At 55.4% G+C, this 12,667-nt stretch overlaps 3 protein-coding genes across 3 annotated transcripts; 1 reads left to right on the forward strand and 2 right to left on the reverse strand.

Annotated features, from left to right (window-relative positions):
- Positions 1 to 17: 17 nt before the first annotated feature.
- BO95DRAFT_447288 (Gfo/Idh/MocA family protein) lies at positions 18 to 1,681 on the reverse strand. Its single transcript, XM_025587586.1, has 3 exons — positions 1,011 to 1,681; positions 793 to 951; positions 18 to 738 (listed from the first exon to the last, which is right to left on the reverse strand). The coding sequence occupies exons 1-3, from the start codon at positions 1,594 to 1,596 to the stop codon at positions 344 to 346; spliced, it is 1,140 nt and encodes a 379-aa protein (XP_025437625.1). The 5' UTR covers positions 1,597 to 1,681; the 3' UTR covers positions 18 to 343.
- Positions 1,682 to 3,357: 1,676 nt separating this feature from the next.
- On the forward strand, positions 3,358 to 7,342 carry BO95DRAFT_373995 (two-component sensor protein histidine protein kinase; the record flags this gene model as incomplete). The annotated part of the gene is made up of 7 exons (XM_025583081.1): positions 3,358 to 3,416; positions 3,503 to 4,663; positions 4,723 to 5,472; positions 5,542 to 6,579; positions 6,632 to 6,902; positions 6,955 to 7,069; positions 7,125 to 7,342. 7 exons carry the CDS (start codon positions 3,358 to 3,360, stop codon positions 7,340 to 7,342), a joined length of 3,612 nt encoding a protein of 1,203 aa, XP_025437626.1.
- Positions 7,343 to 7,718: 376 nt separating this feature from the next.
- On the reverse strand, positions 7,719 to 12,648 carry BO95DRAFT_423433 (uncharacterized protein; the record flags this gene model as incomplete). Its single annotated transcript, XM_025584629.1, has 2 exons — positions 7,719 to 9,899; positions 10,412 to 12,648. 2 exons carry the CDS (start codon positions 12,646 to 12,648, stop codon positions 8,129 to 8,131), a joined length of 4,008 nt encoding a protein of 1,335 aa, XP_025437627.1. The 3' UTR covers positions 7,719 to 8,128.
- Between the last annotated feature and the right edge of the window lie 19 nt (positions 12,649 to 12,667).

A 12,667-nucleotide genomic window follows, 5' to 3' on the forward strand; every position in this document is an offset into this window, starting at 1 on the left:
GGGTACCATGAGCTACCCTGCAGAAAAAAATAACCCTATAAAGGCACCAAGCGTGGTGGACAGAAGATGAAAGGCCGTAACGGGCTGGTGGCCCCCACGAGGTGTTCGGCCTCCTCTTACTCCGACACGAGCGCCACTGACCCCAAGCTACTGTACCACCTCCACTTTCCATATTTGATGATCTTCGGCCATCACAATTAGTCGTCAGGCTTTCACACTCTGTCAAAGCTCTGATCTATGGAGACAAAGTGTCAGTTGGCTTAGAACATATTGACATCAATATACGCCGTGATTTAACATCCGATGGGACCTGCGCAGCTACGTCCCTCATTGTCACTCATTATTATGCCGGAAACGAGTCAAGCCAGCGTGCAATCTGCCGCGCCCGCGCAGCTGCCTGTTCCAGTGATACATATCCATCCGAATCCCCTTCCGCCAAGCTCACCAAGCAGCTCTGGACGGAGCGTGCACTGAAAGGCAGCTCTTCCTGCTCGGGCGACCACGCCCACGGAACCGATTCCACTTCACCTGTGTCGAAGCGATGCACCGAGATGGTCACAGGCTCCGCATAGGTGTTTGCACCCAGGACAATACCCGCGGGGGAGATGAGACGAACGGCACCTTGCTCGAAGGTCAAGGTCCATGTGAGCTGCGGGTCTCCAGGGAAGGGTTGGCCTCGACTAAAGTAGGCGACTAGACTAGCTTGGGCTGCCACGTGGGCTGATTCCGGCAAGTGGCCTATGGAGGTTAGTTAGGTAGACCCTGTTCCATGTCTTGGAAAGCGCCACTCACCATGGAGGCTGACGAGATCCGGCACATCGGAGCGGATAGTCTCCACGATCGACCCTGTGGTGGGCTCGCGCAGACGAATGCTCGGGCGCTGGAGCTGGAATTGAATGTGGTCGGTCTCCGGGATCACATCCCCGACCACCGATTGCACAAAGTCGATGACTGTACGGTTGTCTCCTTAGCACGTTTTGACTCATGACACTCTTTCTTAGGGTACGTACCATGAGCGAAGCCGATGGTGATCGGGTTCCCGCCGACCGAGCGCTGGGCGAAATATGCCAATCCGGGCGGGAGAAACTCACGATCCAGGGTCCCTCCAAAAGCGCGGACCTCAGTATTCAGCAAGCGACCCAGTTCACCCGACTGGAGCAGGTCTCGGATCCGACGCACGGGGGGTGCAAAGCGACTCTGGAGCCCCACCGCGACTTGAGCACCACTGCGGCGGCGGGCGGCGAGAAGCTCCTCGAGGTGGGTCGGATTGCTGGCAATGGGCCACTCAATGTAGGTCGATTTGCCCGCCTGAATCATGGGCAACGCGGTCTCATAGTGCCGATCGACTCGCGTGCTGCAAATCACGAGATCGATCGTGCGATCCGCCGCCAAATCGCCCGGGCTGCCATAGGGAGTGACGCTACTGGCATCCAAGTCGTATTCTGCGATGGCGGCTTCGGCGGCCGACCGGCTACTGTTACAGAGAGCGGCGATCTGGAACCGCGAAGACCGGCGCAGACCCGGCAAATGCGCATTGGCAGCCCAGGAGGTCGTGGCGGTGGACGAGAGACCGATGATCGCAGTACGAGTCGACATACTGCTAGCCAGGATATACTTACATCAATCACTGCAGTCTGTTTGGTGAGCTCAGGCTCTTTTGCAGCAACAAATATATACTAACTCTTTGGCAGAATGCGGGGAGATCATCCTCCCGCAACATGATTAAAAATCGAACGTCGCAAGCGGAATGGCGTGACCGATGCTGGATTATCAATCAGCATTTCGTTTAATCTGCAGAAGATGTCACGTAGGCAAAAGTTGGACTGGACAGCGTGAGATATTTAGTGGTTATGGCTTAGTGGTTATGGAAGGCCACCATCCTGTTCAAGTATGAGTTGAGGGCGAGGCTCCGTGAGCCCCAGTGGGGGGAGTCGATACGGGCCGGAGCTCACATAGACATTCTTGGGATTGAGTGCGATTAACCTTGAGTAAGATGTCTGCGGTTGTTGATTAGACACAAGTAAGGTAATTCACAGTACAGTAACTTGGTCATGTGTTGATGCTTGGTGGTCTTTGATGCCTCAGGCCTGCGGATAAGGTCTCTTGGGAGGTGACATCATTGTGGCTGACAGGTGGCTTGCCGGTGGCTTGCCGGTGGCTTGCCGTGGCTTGCCCGATTAAGGTTACACAACACTGACACTGCAGTGACAATGCGCACGGCCATCCACCATACGGTCTGAAAAGGCCTAGAATACTGCGAGTATGCCAGCCTGAGGTATCAATGAATGCCTGGCTGGCTGGCTGGCTGGCTGGCTGGCTCTTTATTTCCAACCTGACCTCGACATTATACACCATACATTATGAGTACTAGGTAGTACCTACACAGTAGTTATGAGTACCAGTAGCAGCAAGAACTGGCAGACCGAGGCCTACATGTCATGCCTGAGGCTCCAGGCTTCCGAACCAGCTGGCTAGACCCGGATGGAAGCCAGAAAGTCGATAGTGATTGGTGGGTGTGGTAACCGGGCAAAACCGGGCAAAACAGCCAAACCAGTCAAATGCGTGCCCAACGGCGAGACTAACCCCATCCAGCCACGAGACCCGTCGCCTCCAGCTCCAGGCTCCTCCGACCAGGTTCTAGATTTTCTCGGCCGGCATGCCATCATCCAATGAGCGCGCCGATCTCGCCGGGCGGCAGGCCAAACCAAGCGACTGCCGGGGCGGTGACCAGGATTCTGCCGGTGGCCTTCAAAACAAGATTCCTGACACTTGCGACTGACTGACTGACTGACTGACTGCACCGAACAGAATTGAATATTCTTTGAATCTTCTTTGAATCTTCTGGCGGCCTCAGGCTCCTTCGCTTACTCCTTCAAGGTTGCCTTTCCCTCCCTCCGCTTCTAACTACCTACCCCAAAGTCCGCTTTTCCCAGAAGCTTTCGCCTCTTTCTTCCATTTCGTCCATTTGGGATCTTTAACCTGACTCAGCTCCTTTGCTTGAGCCACTAGTTACCTACTTTCACCAATTCTTTTCTAAGGTTGTCTGCATCAACCTCTTTTCTTTCGAATACGCTTTCCTCCTCCTCCTTGGTGTCACGTTTCCTTCCAACCTCCTGTTGTTGCGGTCCCGTTTCGCCTCTCTCTCTCTCTCTCTCTCTCTCTCTCTCTCTCTTTGATTCTCCCCTTCCCCCCTCGCCCCGCATCTATTCTCTCTCATTTCAAGTTTTTTTGCGTTGACTCGAACGCTCTGACTTGATCGGATCGGGGTCATCGCTGAATCCTCGCCTCCTCCGCCGCTCGTTTCTCTTCGCCCCCGCCCTTTGCGAGGAAGGCGATGTGAGACGGGCTGTGTGCGCGATGGCAGCGTCCTTGCAACACCCAGAGGCGGAGCGAGAGCGCATTCGTGATCTATCCAGGTACCTCCGTTCGCTTGCTCCAATGTACAACCCCTACAATCAACCCATTGTAACTGCTGCTGATGCTCCCAACTCCAACCTCACAGATACTATTGTACTGTTGATCAACCCGTCCTCCGCTTGGTACCCGGCCAAGACACCGATCAGCAAGATTCCAACGTTGATATTCCCGAAGACGATGTTCCTCCCGAGGCTCGCCTGTCCTCGGATATCACCCTCACAGCACTGGCCCAGTTGGGTGTATACCGGTTCGGATGTAACCGCTCCTATGTCTCCATTATCGACGGCGTGAATCAGTATATCGTCGCCGAAGCCACCAAATCCATCTCGTTGCGTGACAAGGATAAACACGACCCGGACGATGGCATCTACCTCGGTGTGCGCACGCTCGATCTGATTTGGGGCGTCTGTCCTCATTCCATCGCCCTCTTCACCGGCCAGGATGCCTCCAAGATCGTCGATTCCCCCAATCTGACCGCCAACCTATCCCGCTTCATTGTTCGAGATTTCACCAAGGAAGACTTCTACAAAGATCGCCCGTATGTCGTCGGCTGGCCGTACTTTCGTTTCTACGCCGAGGTCCCCATTTACAGCCCCGCTGGCTACGTGCTCGGCTCCTTCTGCATCGTGGACGACCACCCGCGCGATCACTTCGGAGATGCCGATGTCGCCACCCTCCGAGAAATCGCCGACGCCATCTCCCGGCATCTGGAGCATGTTCGTATCGCCCACTATCATCGCCGCGCCGAAAGTCTGGTCAAAGGTTTGACGAGTTTCGTCAAAGGCCACTCCGATTTTGACCCGACCGAAGTGCCCCCTGTGACGGTGCCCACGGACTCACCCCCTTCCACTACCGACTCCGAAGCGCCAGCATGGATTGAGACCGACACCTCCCCCGACCCCTCGGAGCCACCGACCGGCCGTCCCTCCACTGCTTCGGAGTTGACTGGGGAGCTAACATCGCTCTTCTCTGCGGTCACGTGCTCAGAACAGAGCACTGCAACAACCTCGATCAACCCGGCGACTCGGTCCACGAACACCGGTGGAGATGATGAGCCGAGCGATACGCGGGACACGGTTTTCGGAGCGTCCGACCGCTCAGAGTTTCCCGCCGTGTCGGTGCGCCCCCCGACGAGTATCTCGGATAACCTGGCACGCATTTTTGCCCGAGCCAGTGCCACTTTGCGTGACTCGATGGACTTGGATGGTGTGATGTTCTTGGATGCCTCTCGGAGCAATTCTGGAGTGTAAGTCTCGATCTTTCGACAGTGTTAGTATGAAATGCGATAAGCTAATGCAACGACAGGGTCCGTCCAGGTCATTCAGGCTCCTGGGAACCCCTTCCGACCACCGCCAACCCGGAGTTTCTCGCCGATCCGTATCCGAGCCCAGTGGATTTGCCTGGTGTAGGCTCGCTTTCCAAGGCTTCGGAGAGACCCTGCGATGTGTTAGGAGAGGCGCGCCATCCCTTGGCAGCCTCATCCGTTGACCCGAACCCAGTGACAGAAGATTTGTTAAATCGTCTCGTGGCCGCCTACCCGCATGGCCAGTTCATCAACCTTCACGACGAGATCGCCTCTGCCACGCCGTCGACACAATCCAATCCCGCCACGCCCTCGGAGGAGGCGTCCAATCCAGCCTCAGATGCACAACGGACGAACGTCGCAGCCCTGTGCCATGAATTGAGACAGTGTTTCCCCGACGCGTACTGCGTGCTCTTCTACCCGCTATGGGATTGGAACCGCGGCCGCTGGCTGGCGGGAACACTTGTCTGGACACAGGGCAGTGATCGCGCACTAGACATGGAAGAACTACATTACTTCAAGGTCTTCGGCGATTCTATCATATCCGAGGTGGCGCGGGTGGATTGGGCCACCATCCAGCGATCCAAGTCCGCCTTCATCTCCTCGGTGAGCCATGAATTACGGTCCCCATTGCATGGCATCTTAGCTAGCGCGGAACTGCTGCAAACGAGCCCGCTGGACCCCTCTCAATTGCATTGGATGAGTATGGTCCAGAGCTGCGGCTTGACTCTGCTTGATACATTGAACCATCTGTAAGTGGATCTTCACTCCCCGCCCCGCACACGTAACCATCGCACCGAGGACGCTACTGACGACTGCAGCCTTGATTTCGCTAAAATCAACAACTTGACCACTGGGGAAGAGAGCGCGGTCGACAAATCGTCTAATTCATCGCCAGTCAATCTAATGACCGTTTTCGACCTCGATGATTTGATCGAGGAAGTAACCGATGTGCAGTATACTGGTCAGCGCCTGGGTCGGACAATCAACCCGCTCACCCGCCGCCTCATGCATACGCCGTCCAATGCGGCGCTTAAGGATGGAGAGCTGACGGTGGTGGTGCGTGTGCAAGACCGACAGGCGTGGACGGTGCAATCCGTAGCCGGGGCTTGGCGGCGTATCGTCATGAATCTCCTTGGAAACTCCCTGAAATGGACCAAGGCGGGTTTCATTGAGGTATCACTTTCCAAGGCACGGCGTAAATCCGACCCCCAGTCGATCTTCGCTCATCTTACTGTTACCGACACCGGCCGTGGCATTGCTCCCGACTTTCTGAAGCACAAGTTGTTTTCCCCATTTGCGCAGGAAGATACTCTTTCGGAAGGTCTGGGGTTGGGTTTCAGCATTGTGCGGCAATTGGTCTCCTCCCTCGATGGCCACATTAATGTGCGCAGTGAATTGGGTATAGGGACCCAGGTGGATATTTACATCCCCGTTCGTCTTATGGCTTCAGGCAACGGGGGTGCAACACCAGGCGCAGGCATAGTATCACCACCTGTTGTGCCGACAGCCCCCATGAGATTCTCCCTTGTTGGCTTCGACAGCTATCCACATCCTCGCGACGTGCCGACTGGGATTTTACCAGCCGAAGCCAAGCGTAAGCTGGCGATTCGCAGCTCACTGACCTCGGTGCTGCTCAAACAGCCTGGTTGGACTCTGACCCAGGCCGAGTCGTTAGACGATGCACAGGGGGAAGTTGTCGTGATAGAGGAGGAAACCCTCAGCAAGGCTATGGCTGCCGGCAAGGTACAGCCAACAATGGGCGCTCCAGGCGGGTTCAGATTTTACCTCGTCTTGGACAGCAATCAGGATCTGATACGAGATACCATGGCACCGAACATGATTCGCGTATCACAACCGTAAGACTTGGCTGCTATCCCACCCGCGATTTTTCCACTAACATCCACCCAGGTTTGGACCTCGAAAATTTGACGAAGTGCTAAACCGCATCCTCCTTCTATTTTACGACTACATCAAGAACCCGACCCCGTGTCAAACCCCGCTGTCTCCCCCAACGCTGGACCCTACACTCTCTCCGACTCCTGATCTTTTCCAAAGCATGCCACCGGCGTCAACACCCCCACTCGATACCCATCAGTCGCCTTCTTCTTCCTTCGCACCCACAAAACCTCTGAAAGATGTACATGTACTCATCGTGGACGATAATGATATCAATCTTAAGGTGAGTATTGTGTTCCTTGCTGCCGTTCACTCGATGCTAACCGTCGCGGAAGATTCTTGCCACTTTCATTCGCAAGTTAGGCTGCAGCTACGACACGGCCTCCAACGGCCTGATCGCCCTTAATACCTACAAAGACGGCACTCGTCGCCACGATCTTGTTCTCATGGGTTAGTGTCTCCCCCTCTTTGCCCATTACCAGGCGACAGATGAGACTGACAGAAGCTTCAGATATCTCTATGCCTGTGATGGACGGCATCACCTCAACCGAGCAAATCCGTCAGTACGAAAAGCAAATGGGCCTCATCCCCACCCGCATCATCGCGGTTACCGGTCTCGGCTCGGCGGACCAGCAGCAAGAGGCGCTGGCCGCAGGAGTGGACGAGTACCTGGTCAAGCCCGTCTCCCTGAGCGGGCTGAAGAAAGTCATGAAGATTACCTAATCATTGGATATGATACACGATACCAGTATTCCCCCCCACAAGTCTAGATGTACACGGTCTAGAAAGCATTGTTTTTTGCAGCTCCCCGGGACATGAATGGCTGCGCTGGTAGCCTCCGGGACTGATCCGCTCACCTCCCTTGTCACATTATCCTTCATCTGTAGATAAGTGTGAAAGTATATATATATATATGTGTGTGTGTGTGTATAAAATGACAGTTACAGTTCAAAATGATGCAACTGAAATTAGTGTATAGTGGGTTTTATGTTGTGTGGAGAGTGGTTGCGTGGAACATGTCAACTGCGACCGAATATGGTCAAATGAGGTAGATTATGCGGTCACATGCTGAGATGGAACGTAATCATGCCTAGTGACTGAACGACAAGCAATGTTTCAATTAGATATATTTTACTGTCTATAGATGGATAGACCATGATGGCAAGGGACGAATCTCTCGCACCGATCGTCTACCTGACGAGTAACTAGATTCGCACTCGCCCAACAAGAGTGTTCAGGATTTACGTCTGAAAAGATCCTTGTTCCGGTGGTGTGAGTGGAGGATGCAGGACGCTGCGTTGCTGCTACGGCTGGTCGGAGGCCCGTGGAGAGTCATTCATGGATCGGGCATCGCTTTTAAGAGCTCGAATGACCCGCGATGCGTTCATGACACATGATGATCTAAGCAATACTGGCTGGGATATTACACCGGGCTATCGGTTATTTCTGTGGAGACACTGGTAGAAGGGTGCGAATGTCGCGAATTCTTCCCACTCAAGGACATGGTTGTCACGAACCGGAGGAGCGTTGAGCCGGCAAGGTAGCATCTCTCAACATCGCCAGCGATGTGCGATCCAGTCCCCAGCCACCCGCCCACTGATCCATTCGCAGGCCCTTCTTGAAATGGTCCGCCAGATGATCCGCCCGCTCGGTCCAACTCTGCATCTCCGCATCGCAGAACCCACACCGACTCGTCACGGCTGTACGAGTGGAGCGACACCCCTGGACCCTCGCTGCGGACACTTTTGTGCACCGGTGGAACTTCCGGAGATGCTGGATCAGGTGGTCTTTGCGCGCGAATGTTCGCTCGCTCGGCGGCCGATCCGCGCAGACGTCAAATTCGTGCGACTCTAGGTGCGCAGGCGAGGGCCGTGGAGTTTCGCAAAATTCACATTCCACTGGCTCGAGATTATAAGGCGTAGTGGTATCAACAGTGCAGAACCACGACTCAAGACAAAGGTGCATACTTGACTCATGGCGGCACCAGTCGTGCTTTTTCTTGAAGGATCGGGAGCAAAACGTGCATTGGTATTGGAGGTCGCCGAGTGAGTGGGTGGATGAGGGCCTGCGTCGAGAATAGTGTCGGCGTCGACGCTTATCGGACAGCGGGAATGGGAAATGATCATCCGAGTTGTAACTCCAGGCCGCTGAAGATGCCGTGTCGGACGATGCTTGGGATCGCGCACTCTCGAACTGTCCGCTTTCCACACTCGAGATTGAGTAGGCATGACCGTCACCGCGATGACTCGCCTCTACGCGCTCGTCTCGGCTGAAGTCACCTTCTGCTGCTGGGGGAAGGCTCGAAGTGGCGATAGCTTTCTGGATGACGGCTGGGGAGACTGAATCTTGGTCGGGGGGAGACTTCTGCCATCGCTCCATAGGCGTCAAAGACGCGTACCTCGAGATAGGCATGGGGGAACTGCCGCGAGGCGAGGGGGTGGCGGGGTTGGGTCGCGGCGTACGTAACGCCATCTTCCGGCGTCGGCGGGCATTGGCAAACCAATTTGAGATCTGTCGCTCGGTGAAGCCGGTCTGACTGGCGAACTCGGCGCGTTGTTCATCGGTCGGGTAGGGGGAGTGCTGATTGCGATTGAACCAGTCGCGCAGAACTTTGGCCCCCTTGCGCGAGAAGCGCGGCCTCACTTGCATCTCAGCCTGAAGAGCATTGTCCGTCTCCCTTGCGGATGCTTCGAATCCGGGCTCCGAGGGCCCAGTTCCTCCGCCGTGCTCTTCCGTGAGGCCGTGCAGATGACCGAGCACTGGGGAGATGGTTTCGAATCCTGCAGCCTGGCGCTTCTCGCCATGTGCGAGGCTGCACTCCCGGTAAAGCGCGACGCAACTGGAGCACGAGGTGACCGGGTTAGGATTCGCGGAAGTGGTGCGCAGGATAAGACATTGTAGTCGGTGGCGTTGGCAGTAGCTGCAAGGCACGGGGGGTCGATAGGCACCATCCAGCCACTGGGAGACACTGACAAAGTCATCATTGAGACGGGTTGAATGAACTGAGAGGGAAGGATCAGCTGCAAGTGAGTAGTCAAAGGACGCCAATGTATCGTGCTGCGAAAGATGGTCGGTGGAGAGGACGTCAGGTAGCTCCGTTTGCTGCAAAGGGTTGTCGAACGACGAGTGATCGATAGGAAGTGCGAAAGACGCTGCATTGTCTGACAGCGGCTCCCAGTCCAAGAAGCCATTACTGGTTTCTAGGGAAGGAGCGAGATTCCAGGACGAAGCGCCTGAGCCTGGTGACTGATCGAGAAAATGGTTGGTCTCATCGAGAAGGCTCTCGAAGGATGGAGACAGAAGCTGGTCATCGAACGGGAAGGGCTCATCCATCGCAGAATGCCAGGCGAGCAGATGGAGATTACATCTAGGAAAGTATCAGTCTCGATCGATAGGAACGAGACGCGACGAGGTTGAAATTCAATCAATTAAAGAAGAGGAGTGAGAGAGGAAGAGATAGAGAGAGAGAGAGAGAGAGAGAGAGAAGAGAAGGGTGAGTGGGTGCAGTCATCGAGGCCGAAAGGCAGATTAGGGCGGTGTAATACTCACCGCTTGCTGCAATTGGGCTTACATCAAATGCCCCGCCGTCGCCCCCGCCATGCAAAGCTGACTAATTCATCTGGCAGGCCTCAGGCAGCGGTTCAGAGTTGGCCATCAACTACTTACTTCTTCCACGTTCCTTCATGTAAACATGTAAACACACCAACTCCAATGCAACTGTCTACCTTCAAGGACTCATCCCTAAGTGATCTATGATACATTCAAGCTCATTGGCAAAATTCCCTACTCAACCTCTCAAGCATCTCTGTTAGCTGTCGCACACTGTTCACCTCTACCCATTCTTCTTTGGCATGCAATCCTTCGCCAGCCGGACCCAAGACAATACTAGGGATTCCGGCTTGTGTTAGAAGGGCAGCATCGCACCAAAATGGCACACTGACCACGGGGACAGGTTCTTCAAGAACCGTCTTGCTGATCTTAACCATTTGCTGCACAAGGGGGTGACTCTCAGGGAGGTACTGGCACGGCCGCGAGAAAGTGATACGAGGCTCGCTAAACTGGAATTCGGCGTTCTGCCTTTGGATCCGAGTGAGTAGGCCTCGCAGCTCATTCAGAATCATCTCCTCTGTCTGTGCGGGCACAGTCCGGAACTCGACGGTCAATGAACAGCTGGCGGGATATGAGGATACCTCATCCCCACCGTTGATCACTCCGCAGTGCAGCGATGCCTGACCAAGCACCTCGTCGACTGGTAACTGCTGCTGATACTGCTTTAAGGCCTGCAACAACAATCCCATGTTCATAATCGCATCAACACCGGCCGCAGGGTTCGAGCCATGCGCTGCGCGTCCTTGGACGTCCAGCTCTACCCATACAAATCCCTTATGGGCATGTGCTAGCCTGAGGTTAGTGGGCTCCAGCACCACCGCCCCGTCGGCTCTCCATCCAGCTTCGATCACATCCATCGTGCCTTGCGAGGCATCCTCCTCATCTGCCACGGCAGTGACGATCACGTCTCCGGCAAGCCTCGATCGCTGAGCGCTCGCCAATGCAGACAGTCCTGCGGCGACTCCGGCTTTCATGTCAAGCGTCCCCCGACCGAAGATCGCCTGTTTGCCATCCTTCTCGCCAAGATGCCCACTCAGTCCGTTTCCTTCATACGTGCTCAAGGTCACGGTATCCACGTGGCCGTTGAACATCAGAGACTTCCCCCCTCCGGTTCCCCTGACGACGCCGACCACAGAAGGACGGCTGGGCTTGGTTTCCACGCGATGATGCTCGATGCCACGATGCGCAAACCATGCCGACAGGTAGTTGACGATATCTGTCTCGCCTGCTCCCTTGGCCTTGGACAATGTTGGGTTGGAGGAGTCAATTCGTGTAAGGGTCTGGGTCAACACAATCGGGTCATCTGACGAGACATCTTCCGGGACCTGGTATGGACGACGACCCTCAGTGCTCAGCAATACAATCACCGAGTCCGGAGAAAAGTACGTGGGAGAATCGTGCTCTGCTTTGAGACGCCGAATAGCTGCTAAACTGGCCGCCCCGCATGGACCCGAGTCTACCCCGTTTGATGCAAGGTACTGGACGGCGCAGTGGCTCTCATAATCCGAAATTGTGACACTGGCATCGACAAGTTTCTGCAGAACCGGCCAGGCGGCGGAGGACACAGTGCCGCAGTTCATGCCGGCCATGATACTGGGACTAGTGACGATCGAGGTCGACTCGCCTGTTTTGAGGCTCAGGTTCAGACAAGCAGCAGTGTCCGGCTCGACAGCCACAAAAGTCGCTGGGCTTGTGCGCGACTTGGAATAAATCGCGACCGCTTGAGCCAGCGATCCGACGCCCGCAGGCGAAATGACCAGGGTATTTTGCTGACCCCGCGCCTGTAGCTGCACATCTACCTCGTGCATCAACGTGGAGTAGCCCTCCACAATCCAGGCAGGGATCTCCTCATAGCCTTCAAAAGCCGTGTCTTGTACTAGGATTGCGTTTTCCGTCGCTTGCGATGCCTTGGCGGCCTCCAGCACGGCATAGTCATAGTCCCCATCGGCTACGATAACATCCGCACCCTCCGACCGGATCATTTCCTGGGTGTACGCGACCATCGTGCGAGGGACATAGATGCGTGCGTGGAGAGATAGTTGACGAGCCACCCAGGCCACTGCGCGACCGTGGTTTCCCTCCGTGGCGGCCATCAACGTGAAAGGCTCACCCGCCCGGATGCGCTCCGTGAGGGTTTTTAAGGAGGTCTCAAGAGGGAGGTCGAGGAGTGCCAGAAGCGCCCGGTAAATGGCCCATGAGGCTCCCAAAACTTTGAAGGAGGGTAGGCCATAACGATTGTTTTCTTGTTTGACATACACTGCACGGACGCCGAGTGCCTGCGCGACTTCGGGCAAGGGCACCAGAGGACTGGCCTGGTATCCAGGGAACTGCTCATGAAAAGCCCGGACCTGGGCCGCGGGCGGCGACACTATCGTCGAAGGAGCAGAATTGATGTAGATGGATCGCCGTTGAGGTGCCATGTTGATAAAGTGCACTTGT

Source organism: Aspergillus brunneoviolaceus (genome assembly GCF_003184695.1).
Source record: "Aspergillus brunneoviolaceus CBS 621.78 unplaced genomic scaffold BO95scaffold_85, whole genome shotgun sequence".
NCBI classification, from domain to species: Eukaryota; Fungi; Ascomycota; class Eurotiomycetes; order Eurotiales; family Aspergillaceae; genus Aspergillus; species Aspergillus brunneoviolaceus.